Source organism: Cuculus canorus, chromosome 21, assembly GCF_017976375.1.
Source record: "Cuculus canorus isolate bCucCan1 chromosome 21, bCucCan1.pri, whole genome shotgun sequence".
Classification (NCBI taxonomy): domain Eukaryota; kingdom Metazoa; phylum Chordata; class Aves; order Cuculiformes; family Cuculidae; genus Cuculus; species Cuculus canorus.
Window position 1 is genome coordinate 7,308,349 of NC_071421.1, and position 25,071 is coordinate 7,333,419.

The 25,071-nt window shown below is 52.3% G+C and overlaps 1 protein-coding gene across 1 annotated transcript in view; it reads right to left on the reverse strand.

The window, feature by feature from the left end:
• Positions 1-23,472, reverse strand: part of IGSF21 (immunoglobin superfamily member 21) — a 47,085-nt gene extending 23,613 nt beyond the window's left edge. The window contains exon 1 of the mRNA XM_054086079.1: positions 23,225-23,472. Within this exon, the coding sequence (XP_053942054.1) occupies positions 23,225-23,288 (64 nt within the window). The 5' untranslated portion in view covers positions 23,289-23,472. The remainder of the gene's footprint in view (positions 1-23,224) is intronic.
• Between the last annotated feature and the right edge of the window lie 1,599 nt (positions 23,473-25,071).

Below are 25,071 nucleotides of genomic sequence, written 5' to 3' on the forward strand. Positions count from 1 at the left end.
TGATTGTTGGTGCATTTTTAAAGTCAAAATTAGCCAAGACTGGGTGACCCGAGCCACCCACCTCTGCTGATGTGCAGCAAAAGCATCGGCACAAGCATTTACCCAAGATGATGCAAAAGCTGGAGCACCTCCTGTGTGAGGACAGGCTGAGTTGGGGTTGTTCATCCTGGAGAAGAGAAGGCTGCGGGGAGAACTTAGAGCAGCTTCCAGTGCTGAAAGGGGCTCCAGGAAAGCTGGGGAGGGGCTCTGGATCAGGGAGAGCAGGGATAGGATGAGAGGGATGGTTTTGAGCTGCAAGAGGGGAGATTGAGATGAGATCTTAGGGAGAAATGTTTTCCTGTTCAGGTGGGGAGGCCCTGGCCCAGGGTGCCCAGAGCAGTGGTGGCTGCCCCATCCCTGGAGGGGTTCCAGGCCAGGTTGGATGGGGCTCGGAGCCCCTGATCCAGTGGGAGGTGTCCCTGCCCATGGCAGGGGGTGGAACTGGATGGGCTTTGAGGTCCCTTCCAACCCAAACCACTCTAAGATCCTAGGATTCTAAATTCCTCCTGCAAACACATCCCAAACCTGCTTCTTCCAGACACCTTAAAAAAGCCATATTGGGGGGGTTATTTTTGCTCTGTTCCCTCCACGTGCTGCAAACTCTACTTTGAGATGGCAATGGGGCTGCAGCCCACCAGCTCCCACCTCCATACCCAGTAATTTGGGCTGTCTTTGCTGGGAGGACATCTGGTCCTTAACAATAGTGGAGCGTAACCATGGGATGCTCCCACACTTCTCCTCCTTGGCCAATCCTGAATGGCAAAGCTGAGGCTCTGGAGCCTCGTGATTCATTGTGCTGGTGCTGGGTGGGAACAGGGATGCTGTAGAGGGCTGATGGTGGAGTCCCAGTGATGCCTGGAAGGGGAGGGAAGGGCAAAACCCACCCACTCAAAGCATGTTAGCTGCCTAAATTCAGAGCAAAATCACCACAGAAGATGGGAAAAAGAAAGAGGGAAAGAGCACAAGTGAGAGCAGAAAGAAACAGATGCACGGTTCCCGGAGGAGCCAGCTCCCAAAATGCTAAGGATGAGTGTAAGAGAGGTGGAAAAGCACGGAAAATAAAGCCAGGCACTGAAAAATAAAGCAGGAATCCAGATGGAGCCGTCCAAAACCTGCTGTTTCGCTGCAGTTGACATGCAAACCTCATCCCTCATCCCCCCTTCTCTTTGCTTTCCGACAGTGGAGGATGGCGAAGTGTTGCTGGTTCTCAAAATCCCTATTTTGTCTCTTTTCTTTTTTGATTTACTGGGGAGCAGAAACCAGCAGCGGCAGGTATTGCTGAATTTTAAGGGCTTTTTAAAGAGGGCTGAGCACCAGATTTGCACTTTTACAGAAGGAGCCCAACCCAACACCTCGATCGTCCTCAGCGTTATCAGCATCAGCCGCATCCCAAAGGCAGCTCCAAACCCTGAAGCTTCTTTCCTTCCCCTTTGCTCTTTTTAAATAAGAGCTATTTCACAGCGAAAGCTGTGCCCGGCCACCCTCTGATTACATTCTGACCTATGGAAATTCAGTCCTCTGATTAGATCGCATCCCTGGGGAGAAAAAGAGTATTTTTGCTCAAAAACGGTGGGAAATCTTGCGACATCCAGTTTAAGGAAGAGGGGGAAAAAAAAAAGGGAAGGGGGAAGGGAGAGATAAATGAAATGTCCTTTTAAATCAGGAGTGACACATTAATAAAAGGAGCACATTGTAACATGCTCAGCGCTTTCAATTACAAAATAGCTGCGAGGGAGGAGGCAGGTTTCACCCGGCCACGCAAGCGGAGGATGCGGCCGGATGCTTCCACCACGGCGCTGGCAGAAAGCCTCGTTTCTGCCCCATTTGAGCATCTCATCAGGGAGTTTTATACATGAGAGCAACCAGTTGCCCCATGGAAATCCCCCGGGATGCAGCATACATGGCTGAACCCCCCCTCAGAAAGTCTGAGGTGCCCCTCGTCCTGTTTGGGAGGAGGAGCGAGAGAGCGGCTGGGTGGGCAGGTGGTGGCCACCCAAGGGGGACCCATCCCAGCACCGTGGGAGCCCTTGGAAAACTCAGGGTGGCGAAGCCTATTGCCTGCAGGAAAGCTGGGGAGGGGCTCTGGATCAGGAAGTGCAGGGATGGGATGAGAGGAACGGTTTTCAGCTGAAAGAGGGGAGATTGAGATGAGATCTTGGGGAGAAATGTTCTCCTGTGCGGGTGGGGAGGCCCTGGCCCAGGTTGCCCAGAGCAGTGGTGGCTGCCCCATCCCTGGAGGGGTTCCAGGCCAGGTTGGATGGGGCTTGGAGCCCCTGATCCAGTGGGAGGTGTCCCTGCCCATGGCTGGGGGTGGGACTGGATGGGCTCTGAAGTCACTTCCAAACCAAACCATTCCATGATTACATGTCCCAACACCACAAAGGAAGCCCTCCACATCTTCCCCACGCTCCTGATATTTCATAAGCTACATCTAAACAAACCATTAATTTCTTAATATTAATGTACACCCCTTTTCCTTGGTTTTGCACCTCCCAGCGCTTCCCCAAAAGCAAAACTGAAACCTACGATGGCTTTTGTTCCTTCAGGACACAACCCCAAGGTTCAACCTGTCCCATCTTTGCATTTGGGGATGGTCAAGTGACCTTCCCAGGGACCGGAGCAGAGCGATGCCTCAGGATGGAGCTGGAGGAGAACACGTGGGGATGCAGCTGCCCCATCTGCCCCTGCTATGTCCCCCCCATCCTTCAGGTGCCGACGTGCCCCCCTCCGCAGAGGTGACAGGGAGAGATAATATTAACACATCATCATTTTAATCAGTCCGTGATTAGCGGGGCTCATACATAATTCACATCAATTCCTTCACTGCCTTCCGGCACTCACTTTTCCAAGCTGGGGCCAGGATGGTATTTTGGGGTCCAAATACAAGGAGGGATGGGGGTGGAAAGGGACCAGCACTCCCTTCCTCAATCACTGCAGGGCTGATTGATGTAATTTTCCAGGATTTAAGGCATTTGCTGCTCGAGCAGGCACTTTGTCCCTCGCAAAAGAGCCAGCTGAGATGCTAAAGGGTTACGAATCACCCCCAACAAAAGTGGGGATCAATCCTGCTCCCTGTTCTCTACTGGAGGAAGACGATGGTTGGCACAAGGGGAGTTCATCAGTGTGCAAGGGTTCATAGCCATGCATGAAGCCTCGGGGACAGGGATGTCACCCGCCGCATGCCGGGGCTGAGGAGCATTAAGCAAACGCGCTTTGACTCACAGCACTTCGCAACATCTTGTTCATTAAAGATTAAACGCCAGCAGTTGCTCCCGTTCCTGTGAGCACAGCAAATACTTTTTCCCTCCCTCCCTAGCTCTGGCAATGCCTTATTTATGATATTCCAGGACAATTTCCAATTATAATGTAGCACTGCCCCTCCTTCTTAACCCAGGAGGGCTGCAGGGGGCATGAACTGGTGAAGAATTCACATCTGTCCCAGTCCGGAGTGGCCAAATTTTGCTGAATCTTGAGCTTTTCCTCCTGGAAAGCTGCTGCACCAATTACTTTGTCTTCTTTGAAATGGAGGAGTAAGGGTTTTAACGCAGGTTTCAAAACAGCGAGTGGAATGGGATGTGACAGATGGAGTCAGCATCAAACTTCCAAAGGAGATGGTCCTTTTGCAAAGGCAAAAATGGGTTGGAGGAGCCCATTTGTGTTTCTACAGGCATGAACGTCTTGAGTTTTCCTTGAATTTTCAGCTTTCCTTTCAGGAAAACCAAAAACTGAGCCCTAACATCCCCTAACCCACCACTGCCCACCCAAAAATTGGCACGGCTTCTGCAAAATGGAGCTGTTTAATGAAATAAAAGAGTAATGGTCAACGGCTCAATGTCCAAGAGGAGACAGGTGACAAGTGGTGTTCCTCAGGTGTCGGTATTGAGACTGATGTTGTTTGACAGTTTTGTCTCAGATGGGGTTTTGAGTGACCTGATCCAGTGGGAGGTGTCCCTGCCCATGGCAGGGGGGTGGAACTGGATGGGCTTTAAGGTCCCTTCTAACCCAACTCAATCCATGATTCAATGAAAACGGGGCTGTTCCGTGAAATAAAACCACGAAACCCAGCATCACCCGCTGCGAGGAAGAGCCCTGCTGGCAGAGAACAAATTGTATTAATGCTGTGTAAATAGGATATTAACAGGCCGACCAAACAATTAAGAGCCGGCAATTAAAATTCATCTTCCTTCACACTGTGGTGTATTAAAGTACAAACATTTAATTAGATTCCTCTTACCTCGCCCATTTGCATAAGTGGGAGGAAACACTTCGCAGCTGTGCCCCTAATTATTCTTTATGGGGATTGCTGGACCAAACCAGCCCCTAAATCCTTCAGAACTGCAGAGCCAGGGAGAAGACATATCAGATACATAGGGAGCATGTAGAGCTGTTGAAAAGCCCTTTAAGATTATCGGGTCCAACCATCGACCCAGCCCTGCTAAGTCCGACACCAGACCATGTCCCCAGGTACAACATCTACTTGTCTTTTAAACCCTTCCAGGGATGGGGACTCCACCACCTCCCTGTTCAGCCTCTGCCAGGGCCTGAGAACTCTTTCAGTGAAGAAATTCCTCCCGATATCCGACCTAAACCTCCCCTGCTACATCTTGAGACCATTTCCCTTGCCCCTGTCACTGCCTACCAGGGAGAAGAAACCAACCCCCACCTTGCTACAACCTCCTCTCAGGCAGTTGTAGAGAGTGATGAGGTCTCTCCCCTCAGCCTCCTTTTCTCCACACTAAACAACCCCAGCTCCCTCAGCAGCTCCTCACAAGACCTGTGCTCTAAACCCTTCCCCAGCTCCATTCCCTTCTCTGGACGCACTCCAGCATCTGAATGTCCTTCTTGTAGTGAGGAGCCCAAAACTGAACCCAGAATTAGAGGTGCAGCCTCACCAGCACCAGGGGAAGGATCCCTGCCCTGTTCCTGCTGGCCACACTATTCCTGATGCAGAACAGGATGCCGCTGGTCTTCTTGGACACCTGGGTCACTGTTGGCTGATGTTCAGCCACTATCAGCCAACACCCCCAGAACCTCCTCTTCCAGGCAGCTCTACAGCCTCTCCTCTCCAAGCCTGGAGCGCTGCATGGGGCTGTTGTGACCCAAGCGCAGCACCCAGCACTTGGCCTCACTACATAGGATGCAGTAGGTGTATGGAACCTGACAGTTCCTATGGATGCATGTTGTGTCTTGTTAGCTCTTTGTAAACGTAAATCAATAATTTAATCAATACATTGATTGAACGTGGCCGGTTTGGCCTTTCGACCCCTTTTGATTCAAGATTAACTGAGAAAGCCACTTCATTGGGGCTACTGGGGACAGGCAGACCCTACGGGGGCTGCTGCAGTTAGGATTTAATGATCAAAACTCTACAATGTGATGAGGGTTTTAAGCTTTTCTGGTCAAAATGTATCACTATGTCTCAAGCCAAAGAGTTTTGCTTTGTTTTGGGATGTATATGGCAAAACTCAAACCCAGGTTCCAGTGATTTCAATGCTGGAGACAAAATCCAGTCAAGAGGAGGCTTTTGAACCCTGCCCACAGCTTTTCTGCATTCCTCAAATCCTGAATTTCTCCTGGAAAAAATATCCAGCCAAAAAGGAATAAAATAATGCCTAATTTTGTGTTACGCCATGGAACCCGACATCACTTGCACGCATCCCTCTTTGCATCATGGAGAGCATCTTCAACACCTCGCAATCACATCAGAGTTTCCCAAAGAGTTCTGTCAATATATCTTAAGAAAAATCAATTTTCAGACCAGTTTTGCTCTCATTATGAGCACTACAGTCATTTTTTACATTCTTAAGGGCAGAGATTGGATCTTACACAGCAGCACCTATAGTTAAGCCCTGGTATGGTGCAGTAACATCGTGGGCTGCAGAGAAACAAAGAGCGAGGCTCAAAATGGATCATGCTGGGCTACAAGCCTGTTACAAATGCTTTGGCTCTGCGGGGTTTTCTTGCACATCAGCACAGCCTCAGCACGGTAAATGGCCTCAGGTACAGAAAGTGAGAGTTTAGGGAACTTCAGGTGTGCAAATGCAATGGGTCATTTGGGTCATGGAAGCTGTGAGAAGCTGCCAGGTCTCCTTTTCCATCTCCAGTACCCATCTCTGCCTCTTCTCCCTCTCCTCCTGCCCATATTTCCGCCTTTCCCTCTCTTGTTTCCTTCTACCAATGACTCAAGCACTAGCTCCATCCATCACCAAGTACCGGCTAATAAGATAGATGTAAACACCAGCTTTTCGCAAGCTCGGCGCCACCACTGGCACGTGTCTCCCAACAAATAAATCCACATCAGATAGAGCCATCCATACCAGCTATGTGGCTTGGGTACGGACTGAAACAAAACCCACTTTAACGTCTTCATCGCGCCTTTTCTAAGTGAAGGCTCATCGGCACGGCTGTTCCAGCTCATTGGAGCACAAGATGAGAAAGCCCATTCCTAGCTCGGCTTCTTTTACACGCAGCGCCAAGTTACTGCTTGTACTAGATCTCCGTCAAGGCACTGGCTCAAAATCCTCGGGAAATGAGTCGTTGCAGTGAAAAGATGGAAGTTTTGAGGCAAAATGACTGGAGCATTCAGCTGGAACAAGCGCATGCCCTGCTATAAACACCGGGGATGATGTTGGATGCATTGTTTGGATGTTCAGTGGATCCTTCAACCTAAAAATCACGCGATTTCCCAGGGAGAAACTCAGAGATGCAATGTTGGTGGTGTAAAACCTGAAGTCATGAAGCCAGGGGATGCATCCTGCCGATCCCAAGAGACATGAGCCAATGTGAAGCCAAACCCACCAACTATAAAACAAGGGGTGCTCTGGATCACAGAATCACAGAATCACCATGTTGGAAAGGACCCACTGGATCATCGAGTCCTTGGAGAAGTGATGATTTGGGGATGAATGTAAGAAAAAGGAGGTTTGGAGGGAAGCAAAAGTCACCGGACAACTGAGAGTGGTAGGATTTTGGGGGTACCTTACTGGGATGAATGGGAAAGATCTTCCATTTGGGTAATATTTCAGCACCCCTGTCAAGGACTTGACAGCTCCCAAGGCTGAATACTGACATTACCCTTAGATGAACACTTCTCTACATGCACACACACAGATTAAGACAAGAGACCCAATCAAACCCAATAGCTACTTGGGAAACACACTTCCAAATGCCAAAACCCTGTAAATCAACCCCAAGAGAAAGAGCAGTCAACATGAAGAAGACGGGTCTCACCACCCTACACAGCTTATCAGCAGAGTCATGCTTGCTGCACTGATAAGTCTTCTTGATATATCATATTTTATTAGCTGCTACCAGACCACCTCCTACACAGCTTGGGAAGCCACGTACATAAATTATAGCTTGAATATTTATCTCCTGCTGTCGCACAGATGTGAAGTATGTTTAGCAGCATTTACTCCAGCGCAGTAAAGTTTTATTTATAATTTCTTCCCCTACACACTGGTGGCGTGCTCAGCACAGTGCCGTAAAGCCAACGGCTTAAGACGCTGGCCTCCATCTCCCAACGGTGCTGGAGAGCAGAGAAGAGTCTGTTTTACTACTGCATCTTCACCCTACTGATAATGCAGTTAAAATAAAAGGCTTTAGCCCCGTGCTAAAGCACCCGGCTGAAGTTTATCGCTGCTAAAATTGGTGGCTGTGACCTGGGATGGGTGGTAGGGTTTGTTTTTTTGGCAGGGTAGGATGTTTGTCATCGTTACGTTGCTCATCTGTCTTGTTCCTTTATCCCTATTTACAGGTTATTTAAGGATTTGGCAGTTCTGCGTGCTTTTTTTGGGAGGTTTCAGAGTCCTAAATGATGTTTTGTCCCAGGAGAGGAGGAAAACCAAGTCCAGCAGAGCCAAATTCCCACAAAAGCCCAGTGGCATCACTGATTCAGAGAAATAGCTTTGCTGGCACCTCTGACCTCTTCCCAGCTGTACGAGCAGCTGCTGGTGCCAAAATGCAGCCCCCAAAGCACCTGGGTCAACCAGGGCCTCAGATGCCCCATATTTTTAAGTGGAGATCGTGCTCTTCATTTGCATGTATGCATATATGCAAACAGGGGCTGATTGCCTGCAGCGCAGCCTGCCTTTCATGCTTGTTGAGAAACCCCGCTCTGGGTACTGAAGACAAAGACCTCTAAACCAGTTGCACCCCAATTTTATTCCCATGCCACGAGCTAAAGCCAACAGATCCTGGCAAAATGATGTGCAACGGGTGGGAGATGCCACCCATCCCCATGCACGCTGCGTTGCACCAACTCTACATACGCATCCCACTTCTCTCGCTCCATATATTCCCTTCCCCAATTAAGCAAACCCAGTTCCTGCAGGATTTCTCAATCTCCTGTGGATTTCCTCCATGGCACCAGATTTTCCTTAAAGCTTTCCACCCAAAACTGCTGCCACCCCCGTGGCCTCAACTACAGAGCAACAATTCCCTCCTGTGTGCCACCTCTGCTAATAGCTCCCAAGAGAGAGATGCTTTCTCCTTTTCCTAATAGCACCTCATTGCAGACGCTAATTAATCTCAAGACCTGCTAAGAAACCCCAATTCTTTCTTTCTTCACCCCATTATCGCTTTACCACCTCTCCCCCACGCTGCACTCTGGACCTCTCCTCCAAGTGCAGCAATCGTGTGCATTTACACAGAAACTTGCGGGGTCTCGTCTTTCTGCCACAAATAGATCCAGCAGGAAAGCTGGGGAGGGGCTCTGGATCAGGGAGGGCAGGGATGGGATGAGAGGAACAGTTTTCAGCTGAAAGAGGGGAGATTGAGATGAGATCTTGGGGAGAAATGTTTTGCTGTGCAGGTGGGGAGGCCCTGGCCCAGGTTGCCCAGAGCAGTGGTGGCTGCCCCATCCCTGGAGGGGTTCCAGGCCAGGTTGGATGGGGCTTGGAGCTCTGAGCCAGTGGGAGGTGTTCCTGCCCATGGCAGGGGTGGGACTGGATGGGCTTCGAGGTCCCTTCCAACCCAAACCATCCCATGATCCTACAATCCCACTTTTGCAGAGCAGGAGCCATCAGTGGCCACCAACGATGCTGCAGCATTCCCCCAAAAGCCTTCGCAATAGAGCACGGTGCCTCCCCGACAACGTGGGTCAGTGCTCGGGGTTGGGACACCCAACAACCTCGGCAGCCTCCCCAGGGCTTATTCACGCTAAAAATTCACCCCCTCTCCGCTTTTTCTTTATTTTGAATGAAGGGGCATCATGGCAAGGGTGTATGGGGTCTGCCAATCCCCACCAACCTCCCCCCCAGTGCAGATGTGGGGTTTTAATCTGGAATGAAGTGTGGCAGGAGAAACCATACCATAATCCTGTACTGCAAAGGATTGGAAACAGGATTTCTCCCACAACAGCAAACGCTCAGGCCCTCTTTACCAGTAACAGGCTCAACTTTCCATCCTGACACAGAAGAGATTCTCCACCAGCTGGATCCCTTCTGGCGTCTCCTCTCACGCTGGCGTTAGGAAGACGCAACATCTGGATGGTGCCCCTAAGCATGAGGGATTATGGAAAACCTCACCTGGGATGGAAGGTCTCATCTCCAGGCAGTGCTGAAAGCGTTGCCAAGTAAAAACCATCCTGGAGATGGAATTCAGGAGGAAAAAAAGGCAAATTATTTGTATCCAGCCAGGTTTGTTAGAGCTCCAAACTGAAGGTGATGGATTAGATAGAGAGGTTGAAGCCTGGGAAAAAAGGTGCTGAAACCCCCGGCAAAGACTTTCACTTCTTGGGTGAGGTAAGGAGGGACCTGCTGGCAGCAGCTGATGGTTTTGCAGCTGTTTTGCCCTTGTTGGGGTGAGGATTGTGACACCGGCAGCTAATTATTTGAAACCACAGCTCGTGGCGTTAATCTAGGCTGAAGCATAATCCCAGCCAGGGCTAATTAGCAGAGCTGGAAGCAAAGGATGACTTTTGGAGTGAGTGCCACTCTGTGCCTCAGTTTCCCCACTTGAAAAGGGGAAAGCAAGACCCTTTATAAACCCATCTGAGATCCAGCCAAAATCCCCTTCTGGAGTAACAGCAAGGGGTTATTGGAGATGCTGCTCCTCTAGAAAACACTTTCAGCACTGGAAGCCGCTCTAAGGTCTCCCCGCAGCCTTTTCCTCTCCAGCCTGAACAACCCCAACCTGTCCTCGCACAGGAGGTTTTCCAGCTCTCGGATCATCTCCGTGGCCTCCTCTGGACTCGTTCCAGCAGCTCCGTGTCCTTCCTGTGCTGAGGACACAGCTTTAGTGGGAGATACATGAGCTTGAGGTGGGCAGAAGGGTCAAAAATACCCAATTTCACTGAAGAACACATATGAGGAATTAGGTTTAGATGCTGCCATTGAGTTTCCCATCAAGTTAAGAGTCCTGGCGAGGTGCTGGTAGGGATTTGCCGCACTAAGGTGGCCCTGGAGAAGTAGGTGACCGTGACCCGGATGATGAATTTGCTTATTTATTTCTCTATTTGCAGGAAATCCAATTATCCCATATTTCTGATTGGTGACAAACGAGGTAGCCATTGATTCCCCCTCCCTCCCCAGGTGTCTGCCGTGAGCGATCTCTGCCTGCACCATTGATTCCTGAACCGTGGAGCTGGAAAGGGATTATTATTAATAATTTCTTTTTTTCTCCCCTTTTCCTTCCGAACAACTTCTCCAAAGGCAGAACCTCAGGCAGAGGGAGGGGGAAAATAGCACCAGGTGCCAAACAGGAGTCCCAAGGGCTAAAAAAGTCCACTTTCTGTTTGCAATTTAGGGAGTGATGTGCAGCCTTTTAGCCCCAAAATGACCTTGGGGGAGTCTGGGGCAGCCGGATTGGTGCCATTGGAAGCTGAGTTGGGAGCTAAGGGAAGGGAGGAAGGGAGGGAGGGAGGGAGGGAGGGAGGGAGGGAGGAAGGAAGGAAGGAAGGAAGGAAGGAAGGAAGGAAGGAAGGAAGGAAGGAAGGAAGGAAGGAAGGAAGGGAGGAAGGAAGGATGCGGGAAAAGAGGGAGGGAGTAGAGGGGTGAGTAGAGAGAAGGATGAAGTGTGGAGGAATGGATGGAGAGAGGGATAGATGGAGGGAAGAACAGAAAAATGACGGGACAGACCGACAGCTGGGTTGATGGGACAGATACCTGCGTGCCTTATGTTACAAGAGACACAACCTACAGGGATTTCCAGCTCCGGGCTTTGGCACTGGCCCAGAGACGCCTCTCCCAGGCACTGATTTGGCCACAGTAGGGCTTGGCCGCATCCCAGCCTCTCCCTTGGTATCCTGCCCCCATCCCCTCCATCCCCTGCCATTTCTCCTCCCTCTCCGCTCCCCCTCTCGCTGTCCAAAGCAGGATTGCTAATTTGAAGCTACCCTTTTCTCCCCCATTTATGCTCTGTGATTAATAATCCCTTTGCTCCCTCAGTAATGCCGCGCCGCTAATAAGATTAAAAAATATCTCCCTCTTACAGCACCGATTCATAACGCTGATTTACCGTTACTTCGCCCCTTTTACAGAGAGGATGCACATGGCTGTTACCTTAATCCCTATCCATCTTTGCACCATTGAGAAATAACTGCTAATTAATACCTTTCTGTCTCCCAACTGCTTCCAGATACGCCCAGCTATCAATATTTGTCTGGCTTTCAGCCGCTGATCTCGAAGGATGATATAGCAAACTCCCAGCCCTGCTTGCTGCTCTACCTCTACAGACGGGATGGTGGCATTTTGGGGGGCTCTTCCCTCTTGGAGCCTCTTGGCAATTGCCAACTACATGGCCTTGAACAAGGAAACGTGCCAGATTTTGAACCCCGGACACAGAACTGTGGGTGCCCACACAGCCTGGGGAGCAAGGGTCTGGAGAGCAGCCCTGTGGCAAGGGATTGGGGCGTTCTGCCGAGGGCAAGTGGAACACGAGCCAGCAAGGCCCTGGCAGCCAAAAGGCGACCGTGTCCTGGGTGCATCCAGCACGGCATCGCCAGCCGGGCAAGGGAGGGGATTGTCCCACTCTGCTCCACACTGGGGCGGCCCCACCTTGAGCTCTGGGGGCAGCTTTGGGCGCCACAGGATAAAAAGGGTCTAAAGGTGCTGGAGAGCATCTAGAGGAGGGCACGGAGCTGGGGAAGGGTTTGGACAGGAGGAGTGTGAGGAGCGGCTGAAGTCACTGGGTCTGTTCAGCACGAAGGAGACTGAGGGGAGACTCATCGTGATCTGCAGTTTCCTCACTAGGAGAGGAGGAGCAGGCGCTGAGCTCTTCTCTCTGGACCGGAGGGAACAGCAGGAAGATGCCAGGGGAGGGTTAGGTTGGACAACAAGAAAAGGTTCTTCCCCCAAAGAGTGGTGGAGCATGGGAACAGCTCCCAAGGAAGCAGTCACAGCACTGAGCCTGACAATATTCCAGAAGCGCCTGGCCAATGCCCTCAGCCCCACGGTGTGAATGTTGGGGTGTTCTGTGCAGGGTCAGGAGTGGCACTCGATGGTCCTTGTGGGTCCCCCACCTCAGGACATTCCATGATTCTATAAAAACAGCATCATCCTCAAGGTCCTCCCACCCTAGGCTTTATCGCCTGACATGGAGCAAAGCTGAAAAACAGGGGGAGGCTTTTCCAAGCATCTTCTCATGAGGATACACTCATCTCAATCCCTGACTCAATTCCCTCCCTGGGGTGACACCTCCCTGTGATTCCACTTTCTTGCAGCCATCCCTACTCCTGCATCCACCAGCTATTTCTGCAGCATAACTCCACATCCTCGAGCCAGTTTGGATACAAAGCATCCTTAGATAAACTAACCAGCCACATTTTTCCCCCCCATTGCATATTCTCCTCCTCCGCCACGAGACCCTGGACTGGCCCTAGAGCCGATCCAAGCAGACGGATGCTTTGGGAACAACAGCGACGGCAGTGAGAGCCTGGGAGGGAGGGGGAAAAAAAGAGAAAACAGCAGAGGCTCTGATCTGATGAATGTGGCAGGGGAGGCCGATGCTCTGCTTTTAATAAAACATAACGAAGCGTAGGATCATAAAATATTTCCTTTAATTCAGTGCTCCCGTGAGGGTGGGTAATAGAGGCTGGGTAATGCGGTAGGCTTTCCTCACAGCTTGCCGGCGGGGAGAGTGCTGCTGAGGTTTGTTAAACAGCCCATTTACAAGCCTGGAAGTGCTCTCCTTCCCATCCCCACTCCATTCTGGGGGGGTAAAAAGAAAAGAGGGGTCATGCACACACCCAAAGAGCCAAAGCACATCTCTCCTGCTGTGCATTTCAGGGTATCGCCATCTCCCAGAGGTGCGTTGCTTTGTGCCACTCGGATGGGCTTTTGGGGTGGAAAAAGGTCAAAAAGCAAATCAAGGACGGATGTTCAAATCCCATCCTCACCATTGGTGACTACACCAGTGACCAAACACATGCATGTTAGGATTGTAGGACTGTTTGGTTGGAAAAGACCTTTGAGATCATTGAGTCCAACCATCCCCATCCACTACTGAACCATCCCTGAGCATCTCCTCTGCCCGGCTTTAAACTCCTCCAGGGATGGAGACTCCACCGCCTCCCTGCGCAGCCTCTGCCAGAGCCTGAGAACACTTTCAGTGAAGGAATTTTTCCTAATAACCAATCTAAACGTACCCTGGTGCAATGTGAGGCCATTTCCCCTCGTCCCATGGCTGTCCCTGGGGAGCAGAGCCCAGCACCCACCTCCCCACAACCTCCTCTCAGGAGCTGCAGAGAGCCATGAGCTCTCCCCTCAGCCTCCTCTTCTCCAGGATAAACAGCCCCAGGGCCCTCAGCCGCTCCCACAACCCCTGTTCTCCAGACCCTTCCCCAGCTCCGTTCCCTTCTCCGGATGCGCTCCAGCCCCTCCAGGTCCTTCTGGGAGTGAGGGGCCAGAATTGAACCCAGGATTCGAGGTGCAATCCCTTCCCTGCTCCTGCTCCCACCCCAGGGCTGAGCCAAGCCGGGATGCCACTGCGCGTATATAAAAATACACACATACCCCCATCTCCGAGGCGGTGTGGCATAAGTGATTAACATTCTCGCGTTAAAAATCTCTCTGCATCTGCTTTGTCCTACACCCTGCACTAAATATAACCATTCAATATGCTCTCTCCCTTCACCAAAGAGATAACGTTGTTTAAATAAGCCCTTTCAATTTTAAAGAGTTGGGTTGTTTTCTCGCGGCGGGGAGCTTTTAGCAGATCAGGAGGCAGAGGAGGGGGGTCCATGCAAACAAACTCAGAGGCACGAGCATCCAAATACCCAAATCCTGCTCCCTACTAATCATTTCCCACCATGAAGTCACCCAGATATATTTTCTACTCCAAAAAGAAAAAGACACATTTCTAGGAGCTGAAGGGTTTAATTTGGAAACTGGGCTTGCCTGCGCTTCCTCTAGCATCACTCCGCTCCCACGCCGCTGCTATACTTACAACAGCGTAAATTCACTCACCATCAGGAGGAAACCCAACTGTCTCCAGTCAGTTTGCATTCGTCAACTGCTTGTGAAGAACTTCCTTATAGTAGCAAAAATATATATATATAAAAAGCCATAATCGTAGAATCCTACAATGGTTTGGGTTGGAAAGGACCTCAAAGCCCTTCCAAACCCAACGCCCTGCCATGGGCAGGGACACCTCCCACTGGATCAGGGGCTCCAAGCCCCATCCAACCTGGCCTGGAACCCCTCCAGGGATGGGGCAGCCACCACTGCTCTGGGCAGCCTGGGCCAGGGCCTCCCCACCCTCAGTGTGAAGAATTTGTTCCTGAGATCTCATCGCAACTTCCCCTCTCTCAGCTGAAAATCATTTCCCTTCATCCCATCCCTGCCCTCCCTGATCCAGAGCCCCTCCCCGGCTTTCCTGGAGCCCCTTTCAGCACTGGAAGCCGCTCTAAGTTCTCCCCACAGCCTTCTCTTCTCCAGGCTGAACAACCCCAACTCTCTCAGCCTGTCCTCATACAGGAGGTGCTCCAGCCCTTGGATCATCTCTGTGGTCTCCTCTGGACTTGCTCCAACAGCTCTATGTCCTTCCTGTACTGAAGACTCCAGAACTGGACACGGGGCTCCAGGTGGGGTCTCACCAGAGCAGAGGGGCACAAATACATCTTAAAAAGAGCCACTTTGGCCAGCACTTATGGAAAATATCTTATTATCAAGTCACAAGAGTAAGGTGGCCTGAGCAAGAGATGAAACACTGAAGGTTTTTCTCCATGAATGATGGTCTTGTGTAGAAGCTGCACCAGCAGTGTTATCACCTAGCCATGTTCCTGGCAGCGATACATCATTTCCATCCTTTCTGGGGCAATATCCTCCCATTATATGGTACTTCATCAGCAGATCTAGTCTGTCATCCATCCTACATTGAAAAAAACCCTGCTCCTCAGCAGCTCACTGTATATATTTTGGGGTGCTGGGCAAGGCAAAGTGGCCAAAATCTTCCCACCCTGCTCTGAGTCACCACGTTCTTCTGCAATACAACTTGGCAGGAATATCTTTAGAAGAACAGCAAGAAATCCAGCTTTATTCAACCACCAGCTCTTGGGACGCTCTCAGTGCTGCAAGCAGGGTGTGGGGGTGGAACAGCAAAGCCTGTGCATGTAGCCCCCTCTTCTCACAACTTGTCCAGAAGCTGAATCTGCAGGGAATGGGGTTTTTCTGGGCTTACGGTATGAGAAAGATGCTTGATGGAGCAGAAAAACTATCTCAGATGATGGTACATCAAGGGATCACCCAAATTCATCCTGGAAATCTTCCAAAGTTTGACTTAGGGCCAAGATTTGAACCTTGTTCTCTGGAAGTGCAAAGCTGGGATGGAAACATAAATCATTTTGCCATTAAAATCCCCTTCCAGACCATTTCCAGCCAAACCAAGGGGGGGTTTTGTACAAGGAAAGACACGGCCAACAACTGACTTGTCATGAAGAAGGTGTTTATCTCTACAAGAGGACTCACCAGCACACAGGTTGCTCAGCTCACCTACATCCCCACCACCTCAAAACTGGGTGGGATTCCTCTCCTTTTGGCAATACCTGCTGAGCTGGAGTCATTTCCTCCACCTCCTGCTGTTATGGTCTATCTTGACCTCGCGGCGAGGAGCCAGCAGCTCCAAAGCAATCACGTGGCACCCGCGACAATGACAACGGTCAGCTGAAATCGCTCCTGTCATAATCTACCTCTTTTCAAGCATTATCAGCACCGAGAGCAAAACACACTTTGGGGACCAACTAGGCATCCTCCTCCTCATCAAAAGCAATGTTGTTACCAGCAAATCCAGGGTTATCCATTAAACCCAGCCCCCCAAAATGTATTCCCATGTCTCAGTCTATCTAGAAGCAAATCCAAGTGCTGCCCACCATGTCCTCCCCTGCCACACTGCATCCCACCCATCCCTTTGCTCCTTTGGGGAGAACTAAACTTCCACCATGGAGCTCACTCCAGCCCATCCCCATCGCCGCAGATCCCTTTGAAAAGAAACCAGTAGGTATAAATGCATGTGCAAAGCAGGTGTATCCCAACGGAGAGATCCCCAGCTCTGTTTTCCCTGTCCTGGGCAGATAGGACGCAACATCAGGATTTATCTACAAGCACAGGGAGGCGGAGCGGGGCTGGAATAACCGACGCTAATCCCCTTCACCCTCCCCTCCAAAGTGTATTGTTGAAGGCATTATATAAATGGGAAATTATCAGAGGTCTGGGCAGGAGAGGAACTAAATCCCTGCCTCTCCTGCTCTGTTTTGCAATGCCTCCGAGACACTCAGTCTTCTAGCCAAGAAGGATTTTGCAGATGGAGACACACTCACAGCACCAGAAGAGACAAAACCTGTGGTCTGGAGGCCAGGAAGCGCTCAGCAATGCTGTATATCCACCTCCACAGCCCCGTTCTATTGAATTGTAACACCAACTTAATGGAAATGTGTTTTTTCCTGATGTTCCCCAAACCTCCTTGCAGTCCAGGGCTAAACCCCTGCAAAGCCAGCAGCCAAAATTCCCCTGGAGTGGTTTCCAGCCGTCGGTTTAGCTGTGGATTCAGCCCAGTGTTGGGAAAACCTCCTTCCCTATATCAACCCTTCCTTGCCAGGGTGGCCAGGACCCTATTAATGATATTACAAGCACTAATTGCATTGCAAAGGACCAGCTCCAGTGCTGGGTTCTGCTGCAAAAACACGGGTAACCCAGGTGGTAACCCCGTAAGATCGCAGGGATGCAGCAAGGAGGTCACCCCCAAAACGTTTTGAGGTCACCCTACTAGACAAGTACATCGGGAGGGCTCAGAGACAGCATTGAGGGAGGATAAACCCCATCTCTCAGCCAAATGAGAATGAAAACAAGCACCTTCCCTGCTCCAAATGGTTCTGCAGACTCTAAAAACTTAATTTTGTATAATAACTCTATAGAAGGAAGGACAGCAGTGGGCTATTGTCTCCACACTTTGCTAGGAGCCCTCCTGCCCTTGGCATTCGCGCGGCAAATCCCATCCCAAAAGCGTTGAAAACAAGCTCGTAATTGACAGTTTATTTTAGGCAGGAGACAGGAAAAGTGGGAAGGAGATAATGCTAGGGAGAGATAATGTGAGCGCCAGTCATTAGTTAAAAACAAGCCCATCAGTACTCCAAGTGCCTCGGCAGAAAGCAAACAAAAGGGCAAAGAGAGCAGCTTGGCAAGGGAACAAAACCAGCCACATCAGCTGCATCCTCCCCGCTCCGCTCTTTGCAGCGGGATTTATGAGCCGGGAAGTTTGTCAAGGCGAGAGCTGCTCCTCCTGCCTCCAAAAGCAGGGATTTGGGGGGGCTTTTTCCCTTGATTTTCCTCTTTGCCAATGCCCGAGCAAAGAGCCTGACTCGGTATCACTGAAAGCAAGGTTTTGTCTTAGAGAGGAAAAACCCCAGAGCACCCCAACACCGGCGGGTCCCAAGGCGTGATGCTTGGTCCTCGCTGTACGTGGTCCCTGGCCATCTCCATCCTTGCCAAGAGGAGGTTTCAGCTCCATCCCCACCTCCCTGCAAGTCCTTTCCCTCGGCAAGTGCTGCAAAAGCCTTAGCATGATCCTTGTCCCTGTCTCAGCTTAATTCCCAAGCCATTAACGCATCTGGATTAAATAAAACCCGTTCTTATCCCAAAACGGTGGAGAGCTTTTCATCAGCGGATCTTAAAGCACTTGGCGAAAGGAGCAAGGAGAGAGCCAGTCAAGCGTTCCCAGTCAAGGATTTTCTGCCACAAAAGACCATTTCTGCAATGATAACCAGGAAAAAGACAAGTGGGGCAACGCAAAGCCCTGAAACATCTCCATGGGAAGGGGAGGCTTGTGAGAACACAGTTAACGTCATGTCTGGATGCTCCACCAAAACCCATCGATGCAGAAGCTGAGCTGCAGTTCCACGTTGCTCAAGCCTGGAAGCAATGTCAAGGTAGACCTTGTCTGGAATAGCTTGAAGGCATTGGAGAAGCCACAGGGCAGAGAGAAGGGATAAGATGTCTGGACCATTTAGGGTATTACACAGAGCAGTTCACATATCATCTGTAGCACCTTACGTTTAGCTCACTGCAGACGGCAGAAGCGTCTTTAGCTCAAGGCTCAACCATGACTTGTAACCCAAGTCCTTATTTCAGCGGAGAAGAGAGCAAAGTCCCAACCCAAATCCTACAGCATCCCTTGATAGCGGGTACTAATAATAGAGACAATTCCCACAGCAAGGGAATTCGGGGGGCTACGTGCCCCCAAACTGAGCTCTGACACACGGGGGAGCTTCAGGAACACTCAGAGACAGCCGGGGACCAGCTACGATTTAATATACGAGGGTTTCCACCGAGAAACGAAGCCTGGAGTATCTCTGCACCCTGGAGATGCTTATTAGCTTGGAAAGGTACAAGGCGAGGGGAAGATCCTTGCCCATGTTAAAGCTTTTTCAAGAGCTTTGGATTCGAACTGGCAGCTCTAAACTGCTACGAAACGCAGCTGGTGGGAAAAGGAAAAAACGGGCTAATTGGGGAAGGGCAATTAGCACAGATAGGAGGATTTTCAGAAGGGGCTTTGGCCGCTTGCGTGGCCTGGATTTACCTGGAGAGCAAAGCACAGGCTTCATGGAAAGGCAGAATTCATAGAAATAGTAAGAAAGGATTTAAAAAGAGATGACCCTGAGCTGAATGCAAGATTTGCCGGGGGAAAACATGAGTAGAAAAGGATGGAGGGAGCGTGGGTCGGCTTTCCAGGTCAGCGCCGTGCATTTGCAGGTGAATTAGAGCAGGTTTCGCTCCCACGTGGCACAGAGGATGCTCCTCCTTTCCCCTCGCTCCCAGCACACAAACTCCCACCCAGCACCTCCTGTCTGTAAATGAGCTCAGCAGAGACCCAAGCAGGTGGCTCCCATCATCCTGGCAAAAGCCACATGCCCTTATTTTCCTGTGGAAAGGAGAAAAAAGAGCTTTTCCAGGCTTGCAAGGAGGAGCTGCCCCAGGGGCTGCAACCAAGTTGGAAAAATCCCTGCAAGGAAAAACCTTGGGAAAGGAGAGGCAGTAGAAATTCAGCTTGCTGATAGAAATCTTAAGTGTAAAGAGATTTTTCCAGGCTATTTTTCTTTTGGAGAAGCAGCATGGGCATACCCCTAAGAGCAGGTCCCTACAAAGCCCAGCTCAAACTTGTCCTTTTGGGGCAAAGCCCAGAAAATCCATAAGCAGCTTCAAATAAGGAGCTACACTGCAATTCTCTGGCTTTTCCCCACTACAGAAGCTGCCATGGGGGGGAATAGCGAAGCTAAAGCAAGTCACTCAGATGAGGGCTGTATAAATCTCTCACCGAGATCAAAACTCAACATATTTAGCCCTCCTTTTCATGTTTGCAAAACACGGCTCTGCTTTAACACAGCTGTAAAACAACCCCCGATGAACATTTTCTGGGAACACGGTTCAGGCGACAAGCTGAGCGCTGGCTTAATCAGCCAGCCCCGATTCCAGCGATGCCAAGAAGCCATCGCCCTGCTCGCAGATGGGGCTCCCCGGCTTTCCAAAACCCACGGAGGGGGCCTGGGGCTACAGCTCCATCATTATCCGCCATCCAGCCGCTCGCCGCCTCCTCTGCACGCCCTCGTTTCTTCATCTTGACGGCTCCTTAACCCACTTAGCCCTTCCCTCGGCAGCTTTTTCTGGCCAAGGGGAGAGATTGAGCTTGTTAAACGGAAAACGCTGTATTACAAGGGGTGATGCTGCCCAGAGGGATGGATAACACATCGGGAAGGATCCAGCTAACCTAGCACGCAAGCTCTGTTTGGGTAAATGAAAGACCTTTTCATTACGAAGAGGCGATGGATGGAAACCTCCAAAAGGCTCCCATGAAGATGCAGGAAGGGAAGGATGGATCCTTGATGCTCTCCTGCATGCTGGGACCTTGTTGCTCCTCTTGGATAGAGCAGTGATGGGGCAGCCACCCACCAAGCCAGCACCGTGCAGTCCGTAAGGTGACAATAAAAATAGGCAAGATTCTCCCCAAAAGGGCTTTGGAGGCAGATGCCAAGGGGAAATGCACTTGCGGGGAAGAGCAGTGGGAGTTTGTGTGTTGGGAACGTGTCCCCCTGCATCATCCCAGACAAAGCGGTGGGATCCTGCTGGATCCCTCGGGAGCAAAGCACCTGGACTGGGACAGAACGGACCTTTGTGGGCATGTCCTCCCTCGCCACCACAATGCTGGCAGCTCCAGCCAAGGATGCTGTCAGCCACAGAAAAGCCATCTGGCCACCAAATTTTGGGAGCAGCGCTCAGCCTCCGCAGCCTCCTGCTGCCCGGAGCAAAGGGAGACATCAGGATGGATCCTTTCACACCAAAATCCAGGCTTTTTGTAACCATTTTCAGCCAAAAATTTCCATTTTCAGGAAAAGCAGAGAGCAAACGGGCTTTGGGGGACAGCATTTCTCTGCCGAGGGCTAGGAGATATATAACGCAGCTGATCGCAGGATATGGGAAAGCAGCATGGTTTGAGAGCCAAAACCCAGCTCACGGATGTCCAAACCATCCACCCTGCCCACGAGACTCTGCCGAACACCAGGACCCTCCTCTCGCACCGCTTTATAACCCACTCCCAGTCCACCAGCTTCCTTCAGACCCACCGCAAAGCAACTTTTCCTTCTTTCTTATCCCCAAAACACACATTACAGGCACGGATTTACCCATACTCGCTCACCCACTCTCACAAAGCAGCAGCAGATGAGCAATCGCCCAATTTGCAGCTATAAAAAATAGGAGAAAGGGAAGAAAAATGATCCATACGCCGGTGATGGACAGCTTGCCACCGGGGAAAAGCCAGGGGGACGCGTTGTTCCTGGAACATTATCTACCCGTGACCTTAAAACCGTGGCGGAGGTGGAGAGGAGATCCAGGTGGGAGGCAGGATGGGATTTGGCACAAGTTTCCCCCAGCCTGAGCCACACGGGTTTTGTTATCGACTGCACGTTCAGACGCTGGTGGGATGCTCGGGATGCACGGAGCGAAGCGGGGAAAGGGGAGGAAAAGAGCAGCAGCCGCAGCCCAGCAGCACGTAAACCCATGAGGGGGATGTGAAGAGGGATGCAGGAGATGCACGATGCTTTGGGGCAGCCAAATCCAAGGCAGGCTCTGGTTAACCTCAGGGCTTTCCCAAAGGGATGATTTTGGAGCTGCTCGCGATGCCCGGGGAGAATCAGCTCCTTTGTGTCAACCTCTCAACCCCGCAGAGCGCGGCTGCTGCTCCCCCTCCCCACACCCTGCAGCAGCTGACGGCGGTGTTCCGGAGATGGGAAAAGTACATTATAAATGGGAATAAAAAGGAAGATATCAAGCAAGCTCCGCTCATCCTTTCATCACCCAGTGCTCAGCAAAGCCTCAGCCTCTGGAGAGCAGCTGAGGCTCAGTGGACTGAAAGAGCAGCGACCAGAGACGCCGCAGCGGGTGATTTGGGGGGCACAGGGAGGGGGGCACATAGGGAAAAGAGGGATAAAGGAGGAAAAATGCATTCAAACACACAGGAAATTAAATTGCACAGCTACTCCTCAGCCTCCGGGATGTGGGGAAGGGAAAGTTTCCTGCCTTGCTAATTTTCATCTCCGGGGAGTCCCGCTTTTGGGAATGAGGTAGGGGGTTCTTATCCAAACCTCTGCGAAGCGAAGGAGGGAGTGAAAATGTTCATTTAGGGATTCGGCAGCTGCAAAGCCCCGGGATGTCAGGGATAGGGGGGTGCTTCTCCCTGCTGGGTGCCCCCTCCCTTGCATCTGTAGGGTTTGGAACACCCCAAGGGGCAGGGTGGGCTGGGGTGCCCCTGGGGGCTGTACCCCCCAAAAAAGCCGGAGCTTACGGGGGTTGCCAGGGTAAGGAACCCCCGTTACAGAAGTGGAGCCAGGACTGGGACTCGCAGCCGGAGCAGCAGGGAAGGGGGATACGGATACCCCGCAGCGATGCTGGCGCCAGGGTGAGGGACAAGGATCCCCCATCTTCTCCCCCAGCAACGGTACCCGGTTCCAGCATCCAAAGCAGATCCCCGTTATAGCTGCCCTAATTATGAGTCCCCTGTTAATGAGTGCCCCATTAATGAGTGCCCAGTTAATTGGTCCATCACCAGCACCCCATGAATGGGTTTCAAACCAGTAGCCTCTCAAGGGGTTCCCCATTTAGAAGTCCAAACTGGGTGCCCCATTAGCAAGCGCCCTGTTACCAGCTCCAAACCCAGTGTCCCATTAACGGTCCAAATGGGGTGCCTGTACCCCTCCGGAGCCCCTCATCATTCCCCAAGCCCTGCGGGGGTGCAGAGCCCCCAGCTGACACATGCACATTGGGGTGCAAGTGGGCATCCCATAATTTCAGGGGTTGGGGGGGATCCCTGTTTCTGGGGGGCTGGAGGAGGGGTCCCGTGTTCCTTGAGGGGGTTCCTCTGTTCTTGGTGGGGAAAGAGGGGGGGTCCCCTGTTCTTGGAGGGGCTGGAGGAGGGGTCCCCTGTTCCTTGAGGGGGTTCCTCTGTTCTTGGTGGGACAAGGGGGGGGTCCCCGGTTCTTGGGGGGCTGGCGGGCGGTTCCCTGTTCCTTGAGGGGGTTCCCCTGTTCTTGGAGGGGCTGGAGGGGGGTCTCCCTTGTTTTTTTGGGGGGGTTCCCCTGCTCTTCGGGGGGCTCCCCTGTTCTTGGAGGGGTTGGAGGGGGGGTCTCCCTTGTTTTTCAGGGGGGGTTCCCCTGCTCTCCGGGGGGTCCCCCGTTCCGGGGGTGTAAGGGGGGGCTGTCACTCACCCAGCACCAGGTCGAGGAGGTCCCAGAGCAGCAGGCAGAGGGGTAAGAGGCTCATGTTCCGCATGATGCCCGCGGGGGGGCAGCCCCATGGGCTCAGCGGCGCCCCAGCCCCCCGCCCGGGGGGCAGGCGGGCATGGCGGTGGGGGTGTGCACCCCTAGATCCGTCTGCGTCCCCCCCTTCTCCTCCTCAGCCCGCAGACACCGCCGCGCCGAGCGGATCGGTGGCGGCGAGAGCGGAGCTGCCGCCCCCCCCCCCCCACCCCGGGCTGAGCCCGCCCCGGCCCGGCCCCCGCGGGGGGGGGGGACGGGGAGAGGGGGGAGGAGAGAGGGAGGGAGGGGAAAGGGATGGAGGGGGAGAGGGAGGGATGAGGGGGGAGAGAGGATGGATGGGGGAAAGCATAGAGGGAGAGGGGATGGAGAGAGGGATGGGGAGAGAGGATGGAGGAGAGAGGATGGAGGGGGAGAGAGAGGGATGGAGGGGGAGGATGGGAAGGGAGGGATGGGGAGAGAGGGATTGGGAGAGAGGATGGAGGGGGAGAGAGAGAGATGGGGAGAGAGGGATTGGGAGAGAGGGATGAGGAGAGAGGGATGGGGAGAGAGGGATGGGGAGAGAGGATGGGGGAGAGGGTGGATGGGGAGAGGGTGGATGGGGAGAGAGGAATGGAGGGGAGAGAGAGGGATGGGGATGGAGGATGGGAAGGGAGGGATGGGGAGAGAGGATGGGGAGAGAGGGAGGGATGGAGGATGGGGAGAGTGGGATGGGGAGAGAGGATGGAGGGGGAGAAAGAGGAATGGGGATGGAGGGGGAGTGGATGGAGGGGGAGAGAGAGGGATAGAGGGGGGAGAGAGGGATGGAGGGGGAGAGAGGGATGGGGAGAGAGGGATGAGGATGGAGGGAGAGAGGGATGGGGACAGAGGATGGAGGGGGAGCGGATGGAGGGGAGAGAGAGGGATGGGGAGAGATGATGGGGAAAGCATAGAGGGAGAGGGGATGGACAGCGGGAGGGGGGAAGGGTTGGGGAGAGAGGATGGAGGGGGAGAGAGAAGGATGGGGAGAGAGGCATAGGGAGAGAGGGTGGGGAGGGGGAGAGAGAGGAGGGAGGGGAGAGAGAGGGATAGGGAGAGAGGGTGGGGAGGGGTAACGAGGATGGAGGATGGGGATGGAGGATGGAGGATGGAGAGAGAGGGATGGAAGATGGAGGGGGAGAGGATGGAGGGGGGAAAGGATGGAGGGAGCGGGAATGGAGAGAGGGATGGAGAGAGAGGATGGAGGGGGAGAGAGAGGGATGGGGATGGAGGGGAAGAGGATAGAGGGGAGAGAGAGGGATGGAGGGGGAGGGGATAGAGAGAGGGATGGGAGAGAGATGGGGAAAGGGATGGAGGGGGAGAGGTGTGGAGGGAGAGAGAGGGATGGAGGGAGAGGATAAGGGGGAGAGGATGGAGAGAGGGATGGAGGGGGAGGGACTGATGAAGGGGAGACAGGGATGGACGGGCAGAGAGGATGGAGGGAGAGAGGGGTAGAGGAGAGAGAAGGATGGGGAGAGAGAGGGATGCACATGTCATTGTGAGGGAATGAAGTGTATGGGGAGGGGAAAAGAGGTGTATGTGGGGGGTAACAGAGTGCATAGAGTGGGGCTGAGCTGTAACGGGGGTGATGGGGTGTTTAGAATGAGGCTGAGGTGTAATGGGGGAATGGGGTGTATGGGGGGGAATGAGGGGTATTGGGGGAAAGGAGTGTATGTGGGGCAAAGTGTAATGGGGGAATGGGGTGTATAGAGGGAGGGTTGCAGTGTAGTGGGACGGGTAACGAGGGCTATAGAGGGGATTGTGGTGTATGGAGGTGGAGA